The following is a 27,267-nucleotide window of genomic DNA, read 5'->3' on the forward strand; positions in this document are numbered from 1 at the left end:
TAGAGAGTCTGTATCCTTTCTTTACATCTTGTTCCTGAAGAACATTGGCAAATGGGCTGAGAGTGTATGGATTGCCCAATATTATCCCTAGGTTTCTATGGTTCAGTGAGGAATCCAACTCTAGTCTCCATTGTCTTAGTCCAATGTTCAGGCCATTATGACACCCACTCAATAGGGTAGTTTACATATATTAAAACACTGTGGCGTAGTAGTCAGGAAACAGTGCAAGAACAATGCAGCACATAATTCTTGAAATTATTAAACCACTGGCATGCATACATGGATTGGGTGTACTTTTTGGCCCCACAAAAATTTCCATTTAGAAATGCTCTTAGAGAAAAGAAAACAAGTATAAAATAAAGTTGAGACATCATGCAAAATTCTGCAAATGTAATTCCATAGAGAAAGTCTCACTCAGTTGATGCTCTCAATACCATCATTGATATTAATTTGTTAATGGATAAATTCTTTGGCTCTGGTAACCTTTGTCTTTCTGTTCTTCTAGACTTTAAGGAGGCATTCCTCCTCTTCGACAGGACTGGGGAAAGCAAGATCTCTCTCAGTCAGGTTGGAGATGTCATTCGGGCTCTGGGCCAGAACCCCACTAATGCTGAGGTCAAGAAGATCTTGGGCAACCCCAGCAATGAGGGTAAAGATTATTCTGTGTTCTGTTCACTGATCTGAATGTGTCCTCATTTTGCTGGGTATATGTACTTTCATTGATAATTGGGGGGGGGGATTGTCTTATAAAGCACTGTTCAAGCTCGAACTACGCAAACATGATGTGTGAACCACTCTAGTCAACTGAGGGTCAGACTGTATGGTGACATGTACTTTGGCAAGCAATCTAAAGGATCATTAGTATACTAACGTAAACACAGAGGAATCAGACTTCCATATAAATGTTGACCAGACTCGTCCTCTGAGTCCCCTTGGGGAGATGGAGGTGGGTTACAAAAATAAAGTTGTTGTTGTTGTTATTATTATTATTATTATTATTATTATTATTATTATTATTATTATTATTATTAAATGTGCAATGTCAATGTCACCAATACATTTGCCAGTAAGTTATTTTTTTTTTACTATATATATATATTTACAAACAATGGTTAACAATTTATAGTATGAGTTCCATATCCATTGAGAATATATTCCAAGGCCCCTTATGGATACCCAAAATTGTGGATAGTAGTGAACCCTACACTTGGGCTGGAAGCGTTTCATAGAATTGCACCGTAAGACCTAGGGAGGCCCACAAACATTTCAGTGATGGGATATTTTTTGTGGTGTGGATAAGAGAAACCATGAATATCAAATCCAGGTAAGGGGCCATACTGTATTATGAACTATATTATGAAAGTATGCAATGGTCTTTGCAGTTCCACAGACCTATGCCATTTCATCTGGCACGTATGAAATGCTGTTACTTTTCATTTCTGATGAGTTCAACAGGAACAATTTAAAAATGTGCCAGAGAAGATGTATATTACTGTTAATTTACTGAAGTTATAATAGTCTGATTAGTGCCTGGTTAAGAGGACCACATGAGAACTATATGAACATTGCTTTATGTACTGCAAAAATGGGAAATGTAATATTTACATTTATAACAATAATTCATTCATAAATTTAAATAAAAGTTCTCCTTTTTTGGGTTAGATGTGTGCATTGTGAGAGCCAGATCAAAGAATAAGCAAAAACAATTATTCTGAGAGTGTTAGTGACACATCAGGGCCTATAGGATTAAAAAAAAATGAGAGCAAGATAAAACAACAACCTGATGCCCATCTCTAGTAAAAACACAAATGGTAATAAAGTAAGATATTAAAATGCAAAGCTCAGACATTTCAATTCTCCCTGCAATATGTTCCAATCAAACAAGAAGACTAGGACCACTGTGTTGCTTTGTTTATCTGGAGATGGAGCTGTGTGTGACAACCATTAAATTAAGATCTGGGTAAAACCTGATTCCCTTAATTGAATGTAGATTTACCACCTTCTTGTGAATGTAGTATTCTCTGGAGACGGATGAAACAAGCAAAGACTTTAATGTTTATGCCAACTTGAGAGCCAAGGCAGAAGGTTCAGCGTCTAAAGGAGGGGTGGTTGTGAGTGTGGCCATTTTTTCAGATGGCAGCTTGGCACTGCAGAAGTGGAACGACTGGAAATATCGCCAAATGTACCTGGTAATATTGTTTCATTGCAGAAATGAATGCAAAGAGAATTGGATTTGAAGAGTTCCTGCCAATGTTGCAGGCAGCTGCCAACAACAAAGACCAGGGTAGCTTTGAAGACTTCGTTGAAGGTTTGCGTGTCTTTGACAAGGAGGGCAACGGCACAGTCATGGGTGCTGAACTCCGCCACGTACTGGCCACTCTGGGTAAGAACACAGAAGCTCATGAAGGATTAACCCATGCTACAAATTTATACTCTGTGTTTGTGTATGAGAGCTTAAACCATCAGCCAGACTCTCAGGCCTTAGCTGCCAGCTGGAGTATTTGGGGAGTTGGAATCCAAATAAATATGAAAACTGTAGTTTGCTCAAACTACTTCTCTGGCAGAAATAGCCTTTACGCTACAGGAAAGGAGATTCCACCTGAACATTAGGAAGAACTTCCTAACTGTGAGAGCTGTTCAACAGTGGAACTTTCTGCCCCGGACTGTGGAGGAGGCTCCTTCTTTGGAGGCTTTTAAGCAGAGCCTGGATGATCATCTGTTGGGAGTGCTTTGAATGTGATTTTCCTGCTTCTTGGCAGAGGTTGGACTGAATGGCCCGTGAGGTCTCTTCCAACTCTAGGGTTCTATGATTCTATGAATAAGGTAGTGCGATATTTGCTTTAACTTAAACTGATCATGTGTAGTTGAGTTCTAAGTTCATTAGGAGGTACAAGGGAGAATGTTGTGTTCTACCACCCTACAACTCACTGAAGGCCCATGCTTATATATAAGAAAGGCTTAAATAACACCTCAGGGTGCACTATATGAGAGCCCTAAAACTGCATATGTTACTGAAGAAGCATTCTGTATGTCAGTATCCCATACCACTCTGTTAAAATTTGAAGGGTGGAAGAACATGGGTTTGTCAAGGTTTCAGGGATAGTACCTTCACCACTTTTTCCTAAGCTATATTATATAGGTGGGAAACATTTTTTTCCACCCATTACCTCCATATTTATGCAATTGGCTACTACCGTTTCTTTCTTTTCTGGAATTTTGCAGATTGACAGCCAAGAAAGTCCAATACTTTTTTTGCTTGCTCCTTCCAGCCCATCTCTTAAAGGAGCCTTGAGTTCACAGCAGCAGCTGCTTCCACCATCAACAATGGTGAGACCTCTGAAAAACTGAGGTTCATGTCAGGTGCTGAAAGCATCATTGGATCATTCTATTAAGCAGAGCAATAAGATAATTCTTCTATGTAGGTTTTTCCCCTTCTGACAGTGACTGCAACACACAATGAGATACCAGCACACAAGAAAATATACAGCTTATGGAAGTCTGTGAGCTAGCATTACTATTTTCCCCTCTTTATGCTTCAGGTGAGAAGATGACAGAAGAAGAAGTAGAAGAACTGATGAAGGGACAGGAAGATTCCAATGGCTGCATCAACTATGAAGGTAAACACCAGTAGCCACTAGTGAACAAACATCTGAAGCAATTTGGTGTGTGTATGTGTGTGTGTGTGGGGGGGGGGGGGTTCATGCTAGAGAAGGTAGATCTGCAGTGGGTCCAGCAGTACATTTGAGTAAGGGGGGGGGGGGTTCAATTGGGAAATTGATCCAGGAGGGGAAATGATGAAATATCATCACATTACCCCAGTCTGTCTTTCACCTTTCCCCCCCCAGTGGTGTGGTTGCATTTTTCTTTGCTTTTATTTCTAGTCCTGGATTTCTCCTATCACACCTGTTTTAGTTCTGAAAAATTGATTTTTGTTGTGTTATTGTGTGCTTTCCAGTCATTTTGAACTTAGGACAACCCTAAGATGACCCTATCACTGAGTTTTCTGGGGTGTGAAGCTTGCGCAAGGCCAACCAGTGGGTTTCCATGGCCACATTGGATCTGAAAGAACAAATGCAGATAATGAACTAGCGTTCTCACCCCCCCCCCTCCCCACACACACACACACACAAAAGACAAAAAGTGTGAACAGTAATAATATATATGAATTAGAGGTTACCGACAACATCAGAATGGCCTGGTAATGAGTAAAGAATTGAAAATGTGGGAAATCATAGTATAACTAAGGCTGCTTCTACACCGAAGATTAGGGCAAAAGAGATTTCAAAACACATACTTATTTTATTCTATGGATTTATTCCTACTACTGCCATTTTAATGCTGGGAAGCTACCACTTACTGAATAGAGTTTGGCTAACATTCTTGTTGTGATCCTTCAAGTTGTTTCTAATTTATGATTGCCATAAGATGAACCTTTAGATTTTTGTTCCTAAACGGCTGATTGGAAATTACATTTTAAAACAACATTCTCAGTTCTGAACAGGAGGTATCAGCCTGTTTGGTGAATCCCAAGATTTCCAGAGAGTATCTTCAAAAATGGAAAGGCATGTGTGTATATGAATATGTATATGAATAAAATCTAAGGTAGACTGATGACCTCATCACAAAGGCCAGGCGAAGTGTCCTGTTTCATCAACAGAAAGAGAGACCAGAGGGGTGAATCTGTTGCCCCAAGCATCTCCACTTCACAGCAACGCTTTCTCCATCACACATGGAAAGTGCTGCCCTTCCAGTGAGGACCCATGCTGGAGTCATTGGAGCCAGCACAATATGGGCAGGCTCCCATGTTGGAAAAGAAGCGTCCAAGGATGCTTCCACCCCAGTTGGGAGTGGGGTCTCAGTTGGAAGTCGCATGATGTTGTGTGATGGCCGGTGTGGCACTCCATCCCAAAAAAGGATGTAAGCATCCTAGGGCGCTAAAATTGCCCCATATGATGAGGCCCTGAGAGAACTCAGAAGGGATAGAAAGCTGTCTGCCTGCTTTGGGAAGAGCGAATCAAAAAAGGGAGGGGATAATCGAATGGAGTATCCACACTGCAATATTTTGTTGAAAGGTCCTACTTGTTTCCTCGAACATGATGTTGATTCTGTGTTATTCCACAGCATTTGTGAGGCACATCATGTCTATCTAAATGGAGTTCTCCAGATGAACAACTTGGTAAGTTCCTCTTGTAGACGTACTTTAACTTTCCTTTTATTGCAGCCACAGCCAGAAATGGAAACAGTTCAGGGAGGCTAGGAGCCAAGAATAGCTGATCCAGCAGCACCAGCAAAATGGCCTGGCTTCCTGTCTTGCCCTTTGATGTTGCCTGATAGATTACTGGTCACTGTAACATGATCAATATAAGCCATGACTAGCTAAATAAATGAGGCAAACATACTGCCATGTTTGGCCCAAATCCCACATTGTGCTAGCACCTGTCTACCAGCATATCAGATCTTTCTTCAGCTCCACCCTGCAGTCCTCTGTGCTGCCTAAAAAAATATCCTGGAGGGTTTCCAAGAGCCCTAGAGCAGATTATGAGGGTGGACAGGGATGTGGTGGTGCTGACAATAAAGGAACATTGCCTCCTCCCCCCCCCCCCCGACAGTTCACTGAGATGTAGTTCTTTCATTGGAACAGCCGTTCTGGGTCCTGGGATAAATATACAGTACTATACAGCTTGAGTATCCCTTGTCAATAATTCTGAAATCCAAGAATTATCCTCCACATGAGTGACTGAGATATGACATCTTTTTGATACACCAATTTTGTTTCATGCACAAAATTATTAACATAGCATGTTATGTATATGAAACATCTATATATTTTGTGCTTAGACTTGGGTCCAATCTCCAAGATGTCTCATTATGTACATACATACAAATATAGGAATCCCAAGAATAAAAAAAGGGAAATCCAAATCACTTCTAGTCCCAAGCATTTTGGATAAGAGATACTCAATGTGTATATTGCCATTCAAGTGATCAAATAATCCAAGATAAATGCTTGAGTGATTGTACAGTCCAATAAAGAAATCTAAGAAACTCCAGATCAGATAGGATTCACCCTGAGAAAGTTCTTATTAGCTGCAGTTCTCATACTCCTAAAATGATAATGGTAGTACATTAAACAGAGCTTGTCTGGGTAAAAGGAGTGCTTCTTCCCACAATTTCCCCACGAGGCATCCCGTGCTCACCTCTGATTCACATCTGAGTGAGCAATTACTTGACTATAGGTATAAAATGCATGGACGGTATACTAAAATACAAAATCAGATGTTATTTATCTTTGCTTTTTGGCAGAACAAGATCGGCAGGCATTTGAGATTGGTGAAAAATCTAGGAAATCACAACTCCATCCAGTACCGTCACCCTGGAATCCAAAAGGACTGTAATATATGCCTCCCAACTGCCCCACTTTCTAAAGCCAACGGTTTGAAATGCCAAATGAATTTTTCACTTCCCAGTGAAAACACGTGCTGAGGCCCATGAGAAGGACTACACCACCACACTTGTCAAGCCCAATACTCTACCCCCCTCCCCAAACACCACTCCATTTTGTCCACCATGAAAGCAATGTTTGCAGAAGAAGGGGGCCGGGGAATCTGGCAATAAATCCATGTGGTCAGTGTACGGCTGGAAATTTTCTTTATTTGGTTCAAATCCCAATCAAAACATAATTGAAGTCTTAATTTATTTTCACGAAATGTTGTATTCCATACAATAAAGTTTTATGAGAAAATGATTGTCTTGGGGGAATTTGATTTAATTTATAGGGAGCTGGGGAAGAAGTAGATTTTTTAAAATAATTGCAGTGGGAGTTTGAAAACAGCGCTTTTGTAACTTTGATCCACTGATGCATTCTTCAATCATCAACAGAGAAAGAGGTGCCAGGCAGTAAGCGAACAATCAGCCCTATCCGTTGCTACTTCTACTCTGGACAACTATGAAAGACATAAAAGCTCTACAGATCCCTTAAACATTTCCAAATGTTCTCCATCAGATACAGGAACATGTTTTTGGATCTTCCTAGACACCTTGTGGCATATTGTGGGAATTATTATGAAAATTTCTGCAAGATATCATTTTGACTGGAGAGGGGAGGGAGGTCCAGAGGCAGTAGAAATGCCCACACACCCATTAAAGCCATTTGTAGGCAAAATATTTTTTAAAATACTCCTGGGTCCCCCGGTGGCAACAAAAGTGCTCCTGGAAACCCACATGCACTCCGTGGACTTCACTTTGCCTCCTCCTACTATAGACAAAGTTCCTTTAGCTTCACTTTCATCATACATAAGTCAACATAATGGAAGAATGTATGAACAGTAATGATAATCTATAGAGTAGTTGTTCTAGCTTCTCTCCCCCTGCAATGGAGTACATTCAGAATTAATAGTTTCTGGGAAAATCGACAAAGATCGTTTTACAAAGAAGTGTGAACAGAATATTTTAAGGGCCAGATTGGAGTGAATATGCCAAGCTGAGTTTACAAGATGCCTTGCACGTTAGTAAAATGGCTAAAGTGGAATTCCATTCAAAAATCCAAAATTTCCCTTTTTATTTATTCAAATAGACATACATTTGTAAGTGTTTGTTGCATACAGTGCAATGCCTTCCAGCTAATAGTGTTCACATTTCTCAGATAATATATTTTCTTTACGGGGTCACAGTCTTCTATTTAAATAGTACATATAAAGGTATCATAGGCTCTAAATTAATATCAATTTCCTCCTTGTCTATAATCTTATAGGTTCCCCTACGTACATTTTTAGATTAATTTTACATTGAGATGTTGGTTCATTGGTTGCCATTCATTAACAAAGTTCTCTAAAAGTTCTCCTCTTAAGAGTATTGTTATTTTATCCATTATCAACAAATCTGTACTGTATTTTTCTCATTCTTCTAAAGGAGGTATCTCTGAGGTTTTCCAATATCTAGCATATACTATTCAAGCTGCCACTGTCATGTAAAACAATTTTTTCCCGAATTTCCTTTCTAGTTCTTCATTGGGCATGTTCAAAAGGTACATTTCTGGTGTCATTTTGAAATTTGTGTTTAACATCTTTTCAAGATATACATGAATCTGTTTCCAGTAGTTATTTACTTTGTGGCATGACCACCACATGTGGAAAAATGTGCCTTTTTCTTTCCCACACTTCCAACATTTGTCAGTGCCATTGTACATCTTTGCTGATCTCTCTGGAGGGAGATACTATTGCAGGTGCATTTTGTAGACATTTTTTATGTTTAAAATCTATATTTTTTAAATTTCATGGAGCTATAATATATCTCACCAATCACAAACTGGATACAAAGACCAGTATAGGGTGACCTTAGGCAAACCACATTCTCTCAGGTCCCTTCCACACAGCTGTATAAAATATACATTGAACTGGATTTTATATGGCAGTGTAGATTCAGTTAATCCAGTTCAAAACAGATATTGTGGATTATCTGCCTTGATATTCTGGGTTATATGGCTGTGTGGAAGGGCCCCATATCTCTGCATTTGGCAACCCCCCCCCCCCAACAAATCTTACCAAGAAAACTCAGTGAGATGTTTGCTTTAGGATCACCATAACATGGACATGATTTAAAAGCACACAGCAATAATAAAATATCTTCCATTCTGAGCAAAAACACTGAGTCCAGTTTGCTGCAGAAATCAGTCATTCAAACAAGAATGCTGAAAAACTGGAGGTCCTGCAATACGAACCTGTGCTTATGTACATACAGTTTCAGCTTTGCAAATCAGTGTTCTGTTTTGAAATACTATTTTTAAAATAATTAGATTAATAATTGTATCATTCCCTAATCTTGGTGGAGACAAAATTGGGCATATTACAACTGCAGCATAAGGGAAGGCCCTGTTTTAATTTTGCTCTTTGATGATGGACATTGAAACAAGACAACAACAAAGCAAAATAATTATCAGTGTGCCTTTGGTCTCCAGTGCAACTCTAGTTTCCCCCCCTGGGCATACATAAAACTGCTTTAATGCCCCAGCCAAGTGTCAGCTTATTCTATAACAGTGTGGCTTAACCTTATTAAATTTCTACATACGAAAATGCCATAATTCAAGAGCTGGCAGGTGCAGAGGCGAGATGGGGCTAGCGATAGGAGGAGAAGCCTTGCATACCAGCCTGCTGGAGAAGAGACAAGTGTCTGGTTTCCATGCACACACACAGACACACGTATTAAAAATAAAAGCCATGTTCCTATTTAAAACCTTGACATGCATGCATATCTAAAGTGGAGTTTTTAGGGGGGCAGTTAGTTGACAATTTATTTACAGCCTCCCATAAGTGGAAGAAAACCCAAGGCCTTGTATTCCTGCTTGAAGGCCATGAAGGTATTCTGAATTTCAAAAGGAATCATGACAATTACATTTTGTTGAGCAATTTATATCATCAACATAATCAACATCATCATCATTTATATAGAAAATCAAATGTTCGTGACACATTACAATAAAACAAGCAAACACAAAGGGTCCTTTCAAAGGAGTGCAATGTATATGTATGTGTCATGAATAAATATATGATGGATGGTTTGAATGGAATTGTATAAAAGGTGCATGGTTGGAGTTTATAAAGGCTAGAGATACCATCCTAAGATTGAAGCCTGGAAAACTATAAAAAGGTGAAGTGCTGAAATGTAATTAAAAGTTGCTAATGAGAACTACTGATGATCAGAGACAAATGATTAACCCTTGGTGGAAAACAACATGTTTACATTACCAAAGACAATGAATCTTTAAGTTAAGGAAGTGTTTACAAGGTTCCTTACATTAAGAAGGAAGCAATCAATGTTCCTTAAGAATGAAAAACCTACATCAGTTAAAAAAATGCTAACATTTGTCCACAAACTGATGGAATCAGCATGTCTTCGCTGGAAAACAACTTGTTTAGCATTTACAACGTTTTGGAACAACATTAGCAGAAATATTGCTATATAAGAGACATGTTACTATTCCAAAATTGTGGCAGACTGGAGGAGTCGAGTCCACCCACCACTCTTCTCCAAGAGATGGATAGAGATGGTGTATTTGCAGAATAGCAGATTTATTTATTTGCCCTATTTATACCCCGCCTTTCTCTACCCCGAAGGGGACTCAAGGTGGCTTACAAATGGCAATTATTCAGTAAGTAAGTAAGTAAAAGTTTATTTGTATACCGCCCTCTCTCCCAAAAGGGACTCAGGGCGGTTTCCAATATAAAATCAGCATAAAACATTGTACAATAAAACACTGAAAACACTATAAAACGCTATAAGAATTAGAAACGAAAACAAAACATAGCAATTGACTAAAACAATCACATAAGCAGAAGGAATATAATCACTCAAATAACATGAATCTGCAAAGAAAGAGGGGGAAAAAAGACCACTGGGATGGAGGAGAGGATGGCCTGGAGGGACCACTAGAACTAAAATGCAATGTGATATTCTAAGATGCTTTGGGGCAGAGGAATAAACTGCAGTGTTTCAAGTCAAAGAGGTGGCCTGTGCAACTACTATAGCTATTCAGTACCTTAAGCACATACAAAACATTAAGCTTAAAATAAATTGAATTAAAACTAACACATATTAAACATTTTTTAAAAACATGACATTCAATATTAAAATCATGCCATCCAGAAATCGTAGTCAGATTTGCTGGGAATGCAATCTGGCCTACTTCGAGGTCTCTTTCCAGGAGAAGGAAGAAGAGATGGTAATGTGTGAATGTTTATATGTGTGTGAATGTTAAGTGAAAATGGAATCCCCTTTGTTGTGTACTCAAGTCTGTGTGTTTACTTTCTTTCTCTGTGTTGCTCTGTGGTATACTCTTGTCTCATTGTGAATGAAATAAAAGAACATTTTAATGCTTTTTAATGTTTAAAAAATATTCATGACATATGTATAGAGGCAGTGAAAGGGAGGAACAATAAAACTGTACAACGGGGCTTTAAAACAAATTATCCAGATGAAATGCAAATAAAATAAAACAGTATGATACAAAGCAAACTTACAATGCATATATTCAAAATATACAACACTACAAATCAATGTCAATGGGGCTGCTTTTCCTGTTTCATTGGGTAATGGAGTATGTGTGCTGGAGAGAAACTAAATATCATTACTTCATAACATTTGTCTTCCATGCTTTTTAACAGATTATGGAACAGGATACAAAGAGTGTAGCTTAAAATATCCTTCTGAGCTTCATGGGCCAGAAGATATTTTAACCCAGGTCTTCTATTCCTACTTTCTTCCAAGTCTTATGTGAAATCACACTATTATTGCTGTGTCTTAAAGTTGTTTCTGATTTACAGCAACCCTAAGGCATATCTATCATGGGGGTTTCGTGGCAAGATTTCCTCAGAAAGGATTTGCTTTCACCTTCCTCTGAGGCCAAGTGAGTGTGACCCAGTGGGTTTCCGTGGCTAAACGGGGATTCCTGTTTAGCCATTGCCATATAATCCAGATTATCAAAGCAGATCATCCACATTATCTGCTTTGCACTGGATTATGAGTCTACACTGCCAGATAATCTGGATTTTATATGGCAGTGCAAAAGGGGCCTCAGATACTGGTATTCAGAGTCATAATCTACTACATAAATCACTACATCACACTGTCAATCAATATCTTTGCCCAAGACAAGAATTTGAAGTCCGCAGGTTGTTTTGTGGCTATAACAGACCTCTCAACTTCTCCTAAACTACTCTTATCCTGATCCTCTCATAGGTTAATTGTGCTAACTGCAATGGCTAAATGTGAATTAACCCTGGGAGTTGTAGTTTAATGAGGCACCAGAACACGTTGACAGGGAAGGATTTCAACATCCAGGATTCCGTGGCATTGAGCCATGGAAGTTAAAGTGGTGTCAAACTGTGTTAATACTACAGCATAGGTGCACCCAAAGAGGTCCTGCAGGAAAGAGATTTCAGGTGTATTTCTTCTGTCCCACTCGGGTATCTCGGATCAAATAAATTCCGCATGCTTATGAAACAATACAAAACCTGTGAGACCTACTTACCAAGCCAAAAGTATTATGCATGCCATGTGTACACCTCAAGGAATGATCCCTCTTTCAATTCCTCTTCATTTTCTGTGGAATGGAAGGGGAGGGAGATACTAATTGCCATCTGTGGCCAAACATCCCTCCCTGCTTGTTTATCAATATGTATTCTTCCACTGCCATCTTGTGGTTACGTGTGTGAAAACTAATGACTTCCTTGGTCATAGTTAATTGAGATGGCTTAATTTTTATACTAATTAGAAAGTCTCTTTCATAAATATTTCAAACCTACTCAAGCCACAAAGAAAAGAAGTGCTGCACCAGCGTAATAAAAGCACCCTTCTCTAAGAGTTTGTGCTCATTAAATTTGCGGAAGACATGACATGGAGGAAAAATAATTGATATAAATATTAAATACAAAACAGTGAAAATAGAGCTTTGTTTAAATTCCCTACTTTGTATAATAGAATTTGATAGATTGCCTCCTACACAGAATTGAAATTATGCACAGATTTCCAAATATGGTTGTTTTGTGGGGTTTAATCCCTTACCCTAGACCAGTGGTTCTCAACCTGGGGTCTCCAGATGCTTTTAGCCTACAACTCCCAGAAATCCCAGCCAGTTTACCAGCTGTTTGGGTTTCTGGCAGTTGAAGGCCAAAAACATCTGGTGACCCCGGGTTGACAACCACTGCCCATGAGTTTTAGCAAGGGATATAGCCCTTAGTTTATCCTACAAATTCTCCATAGGTAGCTCTGCATGGACCTTTTGTCCTAGGGCCGCTCTGGAGTGGCAAATGCTGGATCAGCCCTGGGATGCTTTTGTCTGGCAGCCACCCTTGGGCTGCTGTAGAAGTGGGAGGGTGCCCTGACTGTACAGAGGGGCACTGAACCCGGTTCAGCACTGCCAGATGGCCACCCTTACCATCTGCTTCCTGTTCCTGTTGTTATATCAGCCATTGCTAGTGGCCATTACTCGTCACCTGGAGTGACATTGAGATCCCCAAAACATTGTAGTTCAGCAATGATCTCTAGTTATCCTGCTCAGCTCCAGAAGCAAAAAACAACCCTCAGCTTAGAAGCACTGAGAGCTTTACCTTTCCTTTTTCCGCACTATTTAATGAGTTCAAATAAAGCCTCAGCCAAGCCCTTGACTGAAGGTGGAGATCTGAATGCAGATACCCAGTGGCACAGTGGGTTAAACCACTGAGCTGCTGAACTTGTTGACCGACAGGTTGGTGTTTCGAATCCCGGGAGGGGAGTGAGTTCCCGCTGTTATCCCCAGCATCTGCCAACCTAGCAGTTCAAAAACATGTAAATGAGTAGATAAATAGGTACCGCTCCAGCGGTTAGGTAACGTTGCTCCATGCAGTCATGCTGGCCACATGATCCTGGAGATGTCTGTGGACAACGCCGGCTCTTCGGCTTAGAAATGGAAATAAGCATCAACCCCCAGAGACGGACACAACTAGACTTAATGTCAGGGGGAAACCTTTTGTTGTGGTTTAACCTGATGGAGCTGAGGGGCTTTCAGGGTCTCAGATATCAGATACAGTTGCAGTTTTAGACTTTGACAGCTTAGATGTAGCTTCAGAGCTTGGAAAAACACTGGAGTCATATGCCCTCGAGAAGGGGGAAAAGGAGGGGGTGTTGGAGCAACAGGAGCAACAGGCTATGGCTCTGTGTGAAGCTACAGATGTTTTTGAAGCCAGTAACTCTGATAACATTATGGAGTTCTGGAGGAGAAGTTGACTTGGATACACAGTCAAGGTTGGCTCTGGGGGGGGGGGGGGGGAAGGGGAAGGATTCAGGTGCTGAAAATCAGATAGACTTTGTGTGTGAGAGAGATGAAATTGGGCCTCTCAAAGTCAAAATAATGTGTTCATGCTTTGTAGTCCTTAAGCAGAGGAAATTTTTTTTGGGGGGGGGGATTTTAGATCTAGCAACATCGCTCTCCCAGTAGTCTCCTAGCCTCGTTTCTAGCTAAGATTCAAGTTCATATTCTGGTATCTTGTTCCATGGACTATTTTTGGGATTCATTTCATGTTATGTTCCTGGTTCTCTGGATTTTGCCTAGATATTGATGTTCCACTTTTTAAGCCCTATTTAGGATTTATTCTGCCTTTGGATTGCAATCAGGGCCGGCCCCACTCATGCGGCAGCTGACGCCGCCGCCTCGGGCGCAGGCCCGGGGGGGCGCCGTCAGGCTGGGCGGGAGGCGGGGCACCGCCCTGACGGTGCCCCGCCTCCCGCCCAGTGCGCCCTGGCCCGTCTGGCCTGCTAGAAAAGGCCAGACGGGCGAGCGGGAGTAGCGTGGGAGGCGGGGCCAGCTCTGACGCCGCTCCCCCCCCCCCCCGCCCAGCGTGCCTTGGCCCTGCCTCCCACGCAGCGTGGGAGGCGGGGCCAAGGCACGCTGGGCGGGGGGGGGGAGCGGCGTCAGAGCTGGCCCCGCCTCCCACGCTACTCCCGCTCGCCCGTCTGGCCTTTTGTAGCAGGCCAGACTCAGCGGAGGTTTCTCCAGGCCGCGATCGCGGCCTGGAGAAACCTCCGCTAAGTCTGGCCTGCTACACAAGGCCAGACGGGCGAGCGGGGGTAACGTGGGAGGCGGGGCCAGCTCTGACGCCGCCCCCCCGCCCAGCGTGCCCTGGCCCCGCCTCCCACGTTGCGTGGGAGGCAGGGCCAAGGCACGCTGGGCCGGGGGGGGAGAGCGGCGTCAGAGCTGGCCCCGCCTCCCACGTTACCCCCGCTCGCCCGTCTGGCCTTGTGTAGCAGGCCAGACTCAGCGGAGGTTCCTCCAGGCCGCAATCGCGGCCTGGAGAAACCTCCGCTAAGTCTGGCCTGCTACACAAGGCCAGACGGGCGAGCGGGGGTAACGTGGGAGGCGGGGCCAGCTCTGACGCCGCCCCCCCCGCCCAGCGTGCCCTGGCCCCGCCTCCCACGTTGCGTGGGAGGCAGGGCCAAGGCACGCTGGGCGGGGGGGGGGAGCGGCGTCAGAGCTGGCCCCGCCTCCCACGTTACCCCCGCTCGCCCGTCTGGCCTTTTGTAGCAGGCCAGACTCAGCGGAGGTTCCTCCAGGCCGCAATCGCGGCCTGGAGAAACCTCCGCTGAGTCTGGCCTGCTACAAAAGGCCAGACGGGCGAGCGGGGGTAGCGTGGGAGGCGGGGCCAACTCTGGCCCCGCCCCCCCCGCCCAGCGTGCCCTGGCCCCGCCTCCCACGCAGCGTGGGAGGCGGGGCCAGGGCACGGGGGGCGGGGCCAACTCTGGCCCCGCCCCCTCACTATTCGCCCTGGCCCCGCCTCCCACGCAGCGTGGGAGGCGGGGCCAGGGCACGCTGGGCGGGGCCAGGGCGCCGGTGGCGGGGGCGCTTTTCAGCACCCCCGCTTTACATCAAAAAATATCTCCGGCCGGCCCTGATTGCAATCCGTTTGAACTGATTTTCTGCTTGTGACTTTTTGCCTCCTGTATTAGCTCTTGGATTTTATCCTTTGTTCACCCCAAAGTATTTGCCCTTTTCTATATACAGTAGTCTCACTTATCCTACGTTCTGGATTATCCAACACATTTTTGTAGTCAATGTTTTCAATGCATTGTGATATTTTGGTGCTAAAGTCGTAAATGCAGTAATTACTACATAGCATTAATGTGTAATGAACTACTTTTTTCTGTCAAATTTGTTGCATAACATGATGTTTTGGTACTTAATTTGTAAAATCATAACCTATTTTGGGGCCTCTGGTGAAAGCCAGGGCATGAAACGGGTCAAGGTTTACCCAGATTGCACAAGCTTATTCTATATGAGATCAATTTATGATAACAACAAATAGTTCTTCACAGTGGGTCACTTACATAGTGCCTTTTAAAAGAAAGTTCTAGAAATTAGTGATTTTTTAAAAGATCTCAGCTGAGATCCGTTGTGCACCATTGTCCTATTCCCTTGATTCCTTTTTGTTTCCTGGAAGAAAATCCTTTTACATGATTCCACATTCAATTTCATACCTTTCCAAAGAGCGAAGATTTGTCAAATGTGGAGAGAGTGACCATGTAAATGTGTTGTTGAAGGCTTTCATGGCCAGAATCACTGGGTTGCTGTGAGTTTTCCGGGTTGTATGGCCATGTTCCAGCATGGCCATACAGCCTGAAAAATGTATAGTACCCCAGTGGCAATGTACTTCAATCTCTATGTCTTTCTAAGCATAGAGCAAGTTTTCATTTTCAACCAGTTCCTCCATTTTAAAAATAATTGTAATATACTGCATTGCCCACAATTTGAGTACAAACATGTAGTATGTGGTAACTTTATGGTGGTCAGCCAAGTGAGTTGGCCTGATGCTTGTCAACCAATGAATTAGCATGTCAGAATTTTTCTCTCTATGATGAGCTTATGATTTCACATTCTTGCCTACATTTGGCAAATTGTTCCTTTATCAAACTATCTGTTGTTAATCTGTGTTCATTTTGCTTAACTAATATAAGTAAAAAAAAGATACTAATCTAATTAATGAATACATTAGGTTTGATTATGATTGTTTAATCAGATATACTTACATAATCAGATTTGATTAAAGCTTTTCATGAAGTCTGATTTCTTGTTTAAACATTTGATTTTTTTTAACTATCTATATATATAAATGAGTAATGGTGTCCGTCCCTCCCACTAAACAACCAAAGTACAAGCCCCAGAACCTAGAAACTTGGCAGCACAATCCACCATCCTTGCCCCTAGGTTCCTACAACAAAAAGAAAAATAAAGTCCTAATTAGAGGGAGAGGAATAATTGTGTTTAGCCAATTGCTACCAGTTAGAAGGCTAAGCTCCGCCTACTTGGTCTCCTAGCAACCCACTCAGCTCAGGGGACAGGCAAAGTTAGGTTTCACTTAGGCCTCTTCCACACTGCCTATAAAATACAGATTATCAGATTTGAACTGGATTATATGGTAGTGTAGACTCAAGGCCCTTCCACACTGCTATATAACCCATTTATAATCTTACTAGCTGGAAAAGCAGTGAAAAGCCTTGCAGTCTTAAAGTCTGGGTGTTTTCTCCTTATGTGAATCCTTGTTTGGTTAGCTGGAATACAATGGAATAGGTTTGCTGCTTGGAAGGCTGGGTACTTGCGTTGTAGGGAAATGGTTTTTTAGCCAATTTGAATGGCACTGAATAGCCTCGCTGTTTCAAAGACTGACTGCTTTCTACATAGGGGCATCCTTTCTTGGGCAGGCTGAATGAGACGAAGTAGCCTCATGGCTTGAAACCCTGAGGGTGTACTATGAAGGGGAAATCTTGCTTGGTTAGGCTGAACAGCACTGAATAGCCTTGCTGTTTGGAAGCCTGGTTGTTTCCTGCCTGGGGGAATCCTTTGTTGGGAGGTAGCTGGCCCTGTTGGTTTCCTTTCTGGAATGCCCATTTTCAGAGTGTTGTTCTTTATGTAATGTCCTGATTTTAGAGGTTATATTGTTGTTTCCTGCCTGGGGGAATCCTTTGTTGGGAGGTGTTAGCTGGCCCAGTTGTTTCCTTTTTGGAATTTAGAGGCCTCCATCTAAAAAAAACTAAACCAAAACATTGCGGCCTGGGGGCCTCCCTCCTTGGGGCCAGGGCGCTTCCCGGCCTTGAGGTGTTTATCTGTCATGCCCAGGCAGCGTAGCACTAAGAACCAAACACGGAGGCCAAATACAATCTAATATCTTTATTAAAGAAATATTATAGTAGAATAAAAACAAGTAGAGAATGTAGTCCAGCAATAGACCTTTCAGAGAAGGTCAAATATAGTCCAGAAATATATTGTCCAATATATAATATTAGAGTTCAAAGTTGTAATCCCAAAACCGCAACACACTCTACTTCCAGGCTGTAGAGTGGGGAAAACGTCCAAAGTGTTTCTAAGGTTCAAAGCAAGAACTGGAGACAAGGCTAGATACTTGAGACAAAATCCAAGGCTGGAAACACGACGAGATAGTTCATGAAAACTTGACAAGGCAAGGCAAGGCAACTGGAGTTGCAGACTTAAAACGCTGCCCACACTAGGCTGGAACCGAAGTTAATCCTGAAGCTGATCTGTTGACTCTGCACGGATTCCCCTGTGTGGGGAACTTTTAAGAGCTTCAATCTTCCTGCAATGCAGGTGTCCAGAGCTTCCTTTCCCAAGGGAAAGAGAAGCGAAACTCCAGAAGACAGGAGCAGAATTCAAAACGATCTTGACAGACTAGAGAGATGGGCCGAAACTAACAAAATGAAGTTCAACAGGGACAAATGCAAGATACTTCACTTCGGCAGAAAAAATGGAAATCAAAGATACAGAATGGGGGACGCCTGGCTTGACAGCAGTGTGTGCGAAAAAGATCTTGGAGTCCTCGTGGACAACAAGTTAAACATGAGCCTACAATGTGATGCGGCAGCTAAAAAAGCCAATGGGATTTTGGCCTGCATCAATAGGGGAATAACGTCTAGATCCAGGGAAGTCATGCTCCCCCTCTATTCTGCCTTGGTCAGACCACACCTGGAATACTGTGTCCAGTTTTGGGCACCGCAGATGAAGGGAGATGCTGACAAGCTGGAAAGCGTCCAGAGGAGGGCAACTAAAATGATTAAGGGTCTGGAGAACAAGCCCTATGAGGAGAGGCTTAAAGAGCTGGGCATGTTTAGCCTGCAGAAGAGAAGGCTGAGAGGAGACATGATAGCCATGTACAAATATGTGAGGGGAAGTCATAGGGAGGAGGGAGCAAGCTTATTTTCTGCTGCCCTGCAGACTAGGACACGGAACAATGGCTTCAAACTACAGGAAAGGAGATTCCACCTGAACATCAGGAAGAACTTCCTCACTGTGAGGGCTGTTCGGCAGTGGAACTCTCTCCCCCGGGCCGTGGTGGAGGCTCCTTCTTTGGAGGCTTTTAAGCAGAGGCTGGATGGCCATCTGTCGGGGGTGCTTTGAATGCGATTTCCTGCTTCTTAGCGGGGGGTTGGACTAGATGGCCCTTGAGGTCTCTTCCAACTCTACTATTCTATGATTCTATGAAACACATGTTCCTGCAGCTGCGTTCCTCCCTGCAAATTCCCAGGAGAAACTTAGCTAATTAACGTCTTGTTTGGCTGCTAATCTGAGGCTTCTCCTTGATAGTTCTTTCTGGCCCCGACTCGCAGCATAGGATTCTCTTCTCGCAAAGGGAGGAGAGGCACTGGGAGAAACTTGTTCAAGGTCCATTTTAATGAGGTCCTGGTTTGAATCGTCAACAACAGGCATCTGGAAGAAATCCGTCTCCTGCTGAGACGGCAGAAAACCCATGTTTTCGTCATCATTATCCATGATGGCGCTAGGGTCAGAACTCTGAGGCCCATGAGACATCACACTATCTCCCAAAGAAAATAATTAAAAGAAACGAAACCTTCGTCCTTGCGGCCTCCCTCCGGCCTGGTGGGTGGGAGGCGGAGGTGGATCTTGGGGGGGAAGGTTCGGGCTCCGGCCCTCTCGTGGCCGGGCGGGCTGCGAAGGTCTTCGTGGGGAGGGGGGGCCTTTCTGGAAGCCCCCCCCCCCGCCTTCGGCTCTGCAGGCCTCCACATCCCAAAAAAAGAAAAGAAACCTTGGGGCCTCGTGGCCTCGGGAGGCTGAGGTGGGTCGGGGGGGGGGGCTCCCTCCGGCCTGTGGCGCATGGAGGAGGTGGCGCTTGGGGGGGGGTTGTTCCACGCCTGCTGGGGCCCCGCCACGGCCTGAGAATGTTTACTCCGCGGCCCAACCGTGTGGAGGCCCCTCCTCCTCCGACCACCATGGGGCCTTCCAGCCAGGCTGACAGCTGGGGTTTTAAGGTCCCATGGAGGTTTTGGATGGGATTTTTTATTGTATCAACCTGGAGGCGTGGATGATGGTTTGTGTTGTCCAATTTCAAGGTTGGTTGGGGCCCCCGTAGTTTAGTTGTTTTGCTCGGTGCCGCGATTCCATCACTCTTTTATATATATAGATATTATCTGCTTTGAACTGGATTATCTTGACTCCACACTGCCATATAATCCACTTCAGTGTGCATTTTATTCAGCTGTGTAGGAGCCTCCTATAATCCAGTTCTAGGCAGATAATATAAGATTATAAATATACAGTAGAGTCTCACTTATCCAACATAAACACCCCGGCAGAACATTGGATAACTGAATATGTTGGAGACTAAGATGGAATTCAGGTAAACCCTATTAAACATCACATTCCCTCAGGACCCTATCTGCTGCCAAAAGGCCATCCATGTCTATGCCAGGCATCCTCAGAGATTAGGAGATCTGTTTGAAAACAGACAAGTGGGATGTTTATTTCTAGCTCACCAATGATATCCAGGATGGGACAACTCTGATCTGTCTGAGGCGACTGTGAATGTTCCACTTGGCCACCTTGATTGCCATAGAATACCCTTCCACCTTCAAGGCCTGCCTACTTCCTGCTTTGGAGAGGAATCCTTTGTTGGGAGATGTTAGCTGGCTCTCAGTACATCATGTCTGGAATTCCGATTGCTCAGTGCTGTTCTTTAGTTAACTGTCCTGATTTCACAAGATTTTTTTTAATACTGGGAGCCACATTTTGTTCATTCCAGGCAGGCAGGAACCATCCAGGCTCTGAAGCTACAAGGTTATTCAGTGCCAATTCCAACATTCACACTTGCCTAAAGCAGACAACAGTTCTTTCTTCCACCCTGGTCATTCCACAGATAGATAAACCCCACTTGCTTTCGTTACAACACATTTCACAACCTCTGAGGATGCCTGCCATACATGCAGGCGAAACATCAGGAGAGAATACATTTGGAACATGACCAGTCAGACCACAGAACTCATAACAACCCAATACAAATGGAAACAAAAATAATAAAATAAATACAAAAAATACATAAAAAAACAAAATAAAATAATACAATAGTCTCACTTATCCAACACTTGCTTATCCAACGTTCTGGATTATCCAACGCATTTTTGTATTCAATGTTTTCAATATATCATGATATTTCGGTGCTAAATTCATAAATGCAGCAATTACTACGTTGCATTCCTGCGTATTGAACTTCTTTTTCTGTAAAATTTGTTTTATAACATGATGTTTTGGTGCTTAATTTGTAAAAAAGATAAGTTACAATAAAATTAATTATAAAATACAAATAACATCAAATAAAAATTCCACAACAATTTTTAACCAATACCACCACCACTTTGCCACAGCAACGCGTGGCTGGGCACAGCTAGTGTACACAGTAGAGTCTCACTTATCCAAGCCTCGCTTATCCAAGGTTCTGGATTATCCAAGCCATTTTTGTAGTCAATGTTTTCTATATATCGTGATATTTTGGTGCTAAATTCATAAATACAGCAATTACTACGTTGCATTCCTGCGTATTGAACTTCTTTTTCTGTCAAATTTGTTGTATAACATGATGTTTTGGTGCTTAATTTGTAAAATCACAACCTAATTTGATGTTTCATACTAATACTAATAAAACTGTATTGACCTCAGGCCTGCCTTACACACAACCCCCTCCCGTCACAAGCCCCGCTCCCATCCCGTCACAATCCCCTCTCGCGGCCAGCCCCCCCCTCCCCCTCCCTGCCCGGGACCCCCATTTCGCTTCCAGTCATGGAGAATAGCGAAGGCGTGAATCGGAGGCCCTTATGGGAGCTGAGCCCCCCCAAAAAAGGAGGCGGCCGAGGCCAAACGAATGGCGCTGCGGGCCCGGAAGGAGGCCGGGGAGGCCAGGCCCGCCCCCCGCCTCCTCCGGGCCCGATTATTCGCGGGGCTGGGCAACGACGAGGGCGGCGGCGGGCGCAGCGAGGGCGGGAGGAGGCCTCCCCCGGCGCGGCCCCAGAGGCAGGGCCGCCTCCAGCCCCTCCTGGCCAGACCATGGCCGGAGGGGCCGCTGCCCTGCCTCGGGAGCGCCGGGGCGAAGGCGGGCCCCCGCGCCGCCCCCCAGCAGAGGCCCCTGAGGCGGCAGGGCGCGGCCCGGCCTCTGCTGGGGAGGCGCGGGGAGGGCGGGGGGGAGGCGGAGGGGCCGCTGCCCGCCCTGCTCCTCTTCCACCCGGCGCCCCCTCCGCGCCCTCCCCCGCGCCGGCCCGCCGCCCCTCCCGCCCGGAACACCAGACAACACCTCTGCTTCCCGCCGCTGCCCTCGCGCCTGCCCAGCCCACCGCGAACCCCCTGCAACACGCCCACCCAGGAGGACGAGTAAGTGCGCCTGCGCGGCTCCCTCTCCCCCCCCCCCCCGTTGGAAATCTAAGCAAAGAAGGAAAACCCACCTTAGCATGAACATGTATGCAGCTAGGTTATGAAAGTCTTCTTTTACTTAGCAGGATTTGCTTTTGTACAGGTGATGAGTTTATCTCCGGCACCATTATCCCTCTTAATCAAAGCTGCTCCCATCCTCACAGAAGAGATGTACGGGGACATCCAGCCTGCAGCATGGGAACTGTTACTTAGCATGGATGAGCACATGGCTGGTGCAGCAGGTAAGCTGGTGACATTTTAAGGTAGCCTTCATACATACAGTGTGGGTGAATTTGGCTTGGAGGTGGCAAGGAAGACCAAAGAAACTTTGCCTAGATTTGGAGCCAACGGATTTTATATCTGTCAGAACAAAAGTATTTCTGGGTGTTCCGTGGGTCCTACCTATGGTATACTCAGTGCCACCTTCACTTCCTGTTGTTGACATCATGTCTTTTCCATGCTTTTTCAGAGGTAATAACCCTATCCATGTAGGAAATAAGAGCACCCCATGGTAGCTGTCTATATCCTACCTAGGATGCATCTATGATGTAGAATTGCTCCAGTTTGACACCACTTTAACTGACAAAACTTAATGCTATGGAACCATAGGAGCTGTAGTCTGGTGAAGAATTTGTGCTCTTTGTTAAAGAAGGTTAAGGACCTTGTAAAACTACATCTTCCATGATCCCATAGTATTGAGCCACTGCACTTGAAGTGGTGTCAAATTACATTAATTGTACAGTATAGATGATGATGATGATGATGATACTTTATTTGTATTCCACCCTATCTCCCCAAGGGGACTCAGGGTGGATGCTAAAATATAATGGCAAACATCCAATGCCACCATAAAACAAACAAATACTCACCTAAAATCCCAGAGAAACCCCACATATGAAAATAACATTAAAGCCTAACATCAGTAAATTAAACCTAACATCAATAAACTACACATAGTCAAATGAAATTATATAACATAAAATCTAAACAATACACCCTAAGTCTGCTCATAATATACTGGTTTCCAAATTACTTAACAGAGCAATCAAAGGGCCCTTCTACAATGTCCTATATATCAGGATCTGATTCCCGATTATCTGCTTAATGCAGATTATCTGGCAGAGTAGACTCATATAATCCAGTTCAAAGCATATAATCCAGGATCAGATCCTGTGATATAGTGCAGTGTAGATTCAAGTCAAAAATATACTTCCACCTCATGTTCTCCAGAAATGCTTTCAAACTATGTGATAAAGGTATTTATGTTATGAAATGTATCTGTTGGTGAAATACTTTCTCCTTGCAGCTGCCATGTTCCTTCTGTGTGCTGTGAAAGTGCCCGAGGCAGTGTCAGATATGCTGATGTCTGAATTTAATCACCCCGAGGCAGTGCAGAGGTTGAATGCTATACTCAAGTTCCACACCCTCTGGAGATTTAGGTATCAGGTCTGGCCACGGATGGAGGAAGGAGCTCAGCAGATCTTTAAGGTAATTTATGGCACTGTCTGGTGTAATAATAAGACTGGAATATTACTCAAATCATATCCCTGACTCAGGGCCGGTTTAAACTATGAGGCCCGTTACGCTGCCGCCTCGGGCGCACACCGCTAGGGGCGCAGCTTCCGCCGCGCTGCCGCCGCCGCTGCCACCCGCAAAGTGCGAAAGTTGCTGGGCGCACGTGCGGATCGGCCGAGCCAAGGCCATGAGCCGCGGAGGCAGCGCTCGTGTTTCTCTCGCTCCCTCCTGCGCCTGAAGTGAGGGGGCGCCTGGGCCGGCTCGGAGGCTGCTGAGGGAAAAGGAGGCCACGGGAAAGACGCGCGGCGGCGTGGAGGCCTGGAGGGGAGCCTGAGGCGGAGGAAGGCCCCGACCGACTGCAGCCACTGGGCCATGAGCCGCACGTGGGGCCGCCTCTGAAGCCGCTGCTCCAAACGAAGAGCATGCTCTGGACCCAGCCCGGCTTTCTCCAGGTAAGGCCTCCCCGCGGCCCCCGTCCCTTCGGGCCCGGGCTCTGCAGCATTCGCCCTCCTCGGCCTGCTTCCTGAGGAGTCATGAACTTGCTCGAGCCCCGTCACACAGAGGCCCGTTCCCTTCTCTTCGCGCGCGCACCTTTCCCCTCAGCCCCATTGGCACAGGACGGGAAGGATGCGGCAGCGCGAGGTGGAAGGAGGGGGGTTGGATGGATAGATGGATGGAGAGAGGAGGGAGAGAAGGATGCCTCTCTGCCTTTGCTCCACAGCATTTCCATCTGCCTCTTCTGCAGGGAAAACCTATTGACGAAAGGAAGGAAAGAAGGAAGGGGGGGGGGGAAGCGATATGTGTGTTTTCGCCTCCATTTTGACGCCTCCAAAGAGCAGCAACCAAAACAAGACAGAAAGGAAATGCAGCCCTGTGCAATGGCTTGCTTGCCCTTCATACCAATTTGCCAGCATTGCTGCAATCCCGTGCTGGATGTTTGTTGCCTAAATGGTACTGTATGGGCTCTTCCACACAGCCATATAACCCATAATATCAAGGCAGGAAATCCCACAATATCTGTTTTGAACTGGAATATATGGCAGTGTGGACTCAGATAACCCAGTTCAAAGCAGATATTATGGGATTTTGTGCCTTGATATTCTGGGATTTAGGGCTATGTGGAAGGGCCCTGGGAAAAACCTGGGATAAACAGATAACCTGGGATCAGATCCTGAGGTACAGTGTGGAAGGGCCCTCTCTTTGGATCATGTTACAGTAGAGTCTCACTTATCCAACGTAAACGGGCCGGCAGAACGTTGGATAAGCGAATATGTTGGATAATAAGGAGAGATTAAGGAAAAGAATATTAAACATTAAATTAGGCTATGATTTTACAAATTAAGCACCAAAACATCATGTTATACAACAAATTTGACAGAAAAAGTAGTTAAATACACAGTAATGCTATGTAGTAATTACTGTATTTACGAATTTAGCACCAAAATATCAAAATGTATTGAAAACATTGACTACAAAAATGCGTTAGATAATCCACAACGTTGGATAAGCGAATGTTGGATAAGTGAGACTACTGTAGTAAAAAAAAAACCCTACTTCTCGTTTTTAATGAGATGTGTGAGATTGATGGAATGAACAAAGTTTTTGAATATTTGGTGGTATATTAGATAAAGACACATTTATTTCTTCATCAGGCATTTTCAAGCTTCTGCATTTTAGTGATATTGCTTATTTTACTTGTACATAGACTCAAAGGTTTCTTGTTATATTTTCATGACACACCTACACACTGCAGCCAACTCACCGATGTGTCACAATACACAGCTTGGAAAGCTCTGCACTAAACCTTGCTGGCCCTCTTGAAAATAGGTTAACTGATAAAAATTTACTATTTTGACTTTTTAAAAATCTTCAAAACAAATTCCCTTTTTGGCTGGTTCTCTCTTTTGTGTAATTCTCTTACGTATGGTATTTTACTAAGTATCTTACCATATTAGGGATGTTAACCATTAACTGCTTTTTAACAACTATATTTAACATCTCTATATTTAGAGAACAAAAAGTGCCAGATACCCATAATTGTCACTGGAAATTTAATCTATAGCCAATAGTCTGGACTGTAGGAAGAGAAACAATACCAAATACCGATATCTATGTAATGATTTGCAAACCACAAACAGTTTAAAAATCTAGAAGACTAAAAACCGATAAAAACATCTTCTCTGTTGCTAAAAAATATCCTGGCACCAGGCAAGTCAACTGTGAAAGATGTTCTACAAATGGGGTACCATAACTGGAAAGCACCTCTTTTCTAAGATTCACCTCACCTTATTCCAAAGGAGCACCCAGGTAGGTCCTCAGAAGGGCTATTTGTTCAAGTAAACTGATCTCTCAAGCCATTTATGGATCTATTCCCATTTTTGCTTCCTTTTCCTTTAATTGGCTCTAGGAGTCTCACAGATTAAAAATCAATAAATACAGTATAAAATGTGGAACCGGTGGAGCAACGGGAGGAGCAGCGTCAGCCGTGCTCAAGGGCAAGTTCTGAAGCTGTTATCTTATTGCTTTTATATTATCTTAAACTCTCAATTTTAATTGAAGACTGTTGCCCTTGAACTCCTTGCTTTTACTAAAGACTGTTCACATGAAGCTAATGCAGTTTTAAAGATTTTATCGGCAACTGTTTGGAAAACACCTAAGCCTAAGCCTCCCTTGAAGGAGGGAAGGTAAGAAGAGGATCACATTGCTGAATCTCTGCTTGCCTCAAACTGCTTTCTTCCCGGCTGGCTGGATGGCTTGCAGTGTTCCAGTTTTCCAAAGTTTTTTTTATAATTTTTTTACTTTTTACTTTTTTTTCCTGGTCTCCTTTTGTTTGCTGGCTGCTACCCTGGAGTACATACTAGGAAGCAGAGAGCCCTCTACTACTCAAGGCTGCTGACTCAAGGAACACTCTTTGAGCTGTTTTACTTCAGAGCTCTTTCAAAGCACTAATCTCTGCTAAATAGGTACAAACTACAAGGAACAAAACAGTAGATGATATAAGGACTGCAGATAAAGGCCAAGTATTAAAACATATCAAGATATATTGGCGTGCTTTATCAAAGTCATTGCAGCAATCTCTATCAAATACCAACTAACAGTTATTAACTAGTACCTAAAACTCTTGGTTGCTTAAAGACTCTGTGACTTCATTTTAAAAGAACCATGGTAATCAGAACAAGACAGACCTACAGAAACAGTGACAAGTCCCTGTCTCCGCTAATCTCATCTCCCCCGTTTGGGAAAAGAAAGAAAACAAAACAAACAGAGATAAAAACTTACTTCTCTCCCATAGTCAAAATACAGGAGCTGGAGCAGGAACAGAACACCCCCTCAGCTTCGCCTCTCGACTGGACCCTAGATCACTGTCGGGTAATTTTTAATCCTTATGAGAACTCAGGCATAAGTATTGCTGAGGAGTTTGCCTTCGCTACTGACAATTTGGATAATCTGGATAGTAGGAGAGGGCACAGGAGGCATGTTTTAACATCCCCCAATGAAGACGTGGTGGAGGTCCCTATGAATATAACAGA

The 27,267-nt window shown here is 43.8% G+C and overlaps 2 protein-coding genes and 1 long non-coding RNA gene across 6 annotated transcripts in view; 2 read left to right on the plus strand and 1 right to left on the minus strand.

The window, feature by feature from the left end:
- Positions 1 to 6,745, plus strand: part of myl1 (myosin light chain 1) — a 33,590-nt gene extending 26,845 nt beyond the window's left edge. For both annotated transcript variants that reach the window (XM_003215130.4, XM_003215131.4), the window contains exons 3-7: positions 506 to 649; positions 2,210 to 2,383; positions 3,540 to 3,617; positions 5,122 to 5,176; positions 6,304 to 6,745. In XM_003215130.4, the coding sequence (XP_003215178.1) occupies positions 506 to 649; positions 2,210 to 2,383; positions 3,540 to 3,617; positions 5,122 to 5,150 (425 nt within the window). In that variant the 3' untranslated portion in view covers positions 5,151 to 5,176; positions 6,304 to 6,745. The remainder of the gene's footprint in view (positions 1 to 505; positions 650 to 2,209; positions 2,384 to 3,539; positions 3,618 to 5,121; positions 5,177 to 6,303) is intronic.
- The window catches only part of LOC134293515 (uncharacterized), a 56,055-nt gene extending 33,666 nt beyond the window's left edge, over positions 1 to 22,389 (minus strand). The window contains exons 1-2 of the long non-coding RNA XR_010000455.1: positions 22,255 to 22,389; positions 12,023 to 12,094 (exon numbers count right to left, since the gene is read on the minus strand). This is a non-coding gene — a long non-coding RNA (uncharacterized LOC134293515). The remainder of the gene's footprint in view (positions 1 to 12,022; positions 12,095 to 22,254) is intronic.
- Positions 21,584 to 27,267, plus strand: part of acadl (acyl-CoA dehydrogenase long chain) — a 70,583-nt gene continuing 64,899 nt past the window's right edge. For all 3 annotated transcript variants that reach the window (XR_010000446.1, XM_062961220.1, XM_062961225.1), the window contains exons 1-3: positions 21,584 to 22,183; positions 22,326 to 22,464; positions 23,529 to 23,710. Coding sequence is in view for 2 of the 3 variants with exons in the window: in XM_062961220.1 (XP_062817290.1) it covers positions 21,599 to 22,183; positions 22,326 to 22,464; positions 23,529 to 23,710 (906 nt within the window). In the remaining variant the exon portion in view is untranslated. The remainder of the gene's footprint in view (positions 22,184 to 22,325; positions 22,465 to 23,528; positions 23,711 to 27,267) is intronic.

This window comes from Anolis carolinensis, chromosome 1, assembly GCF_035594765.1.
Source record: "Anolis carolinensis isolate JA03-04 chromosome 1, rAnoCar3.1.pri, whole genome shotgun sequence".
Taxonomy (NCBI): domain Eukaryota; kingdom Metazoa; phylum Chordata; class Lepidosauria; order Squamata; family Dactyloidae; genus Anolis; species Anolis carolinensis.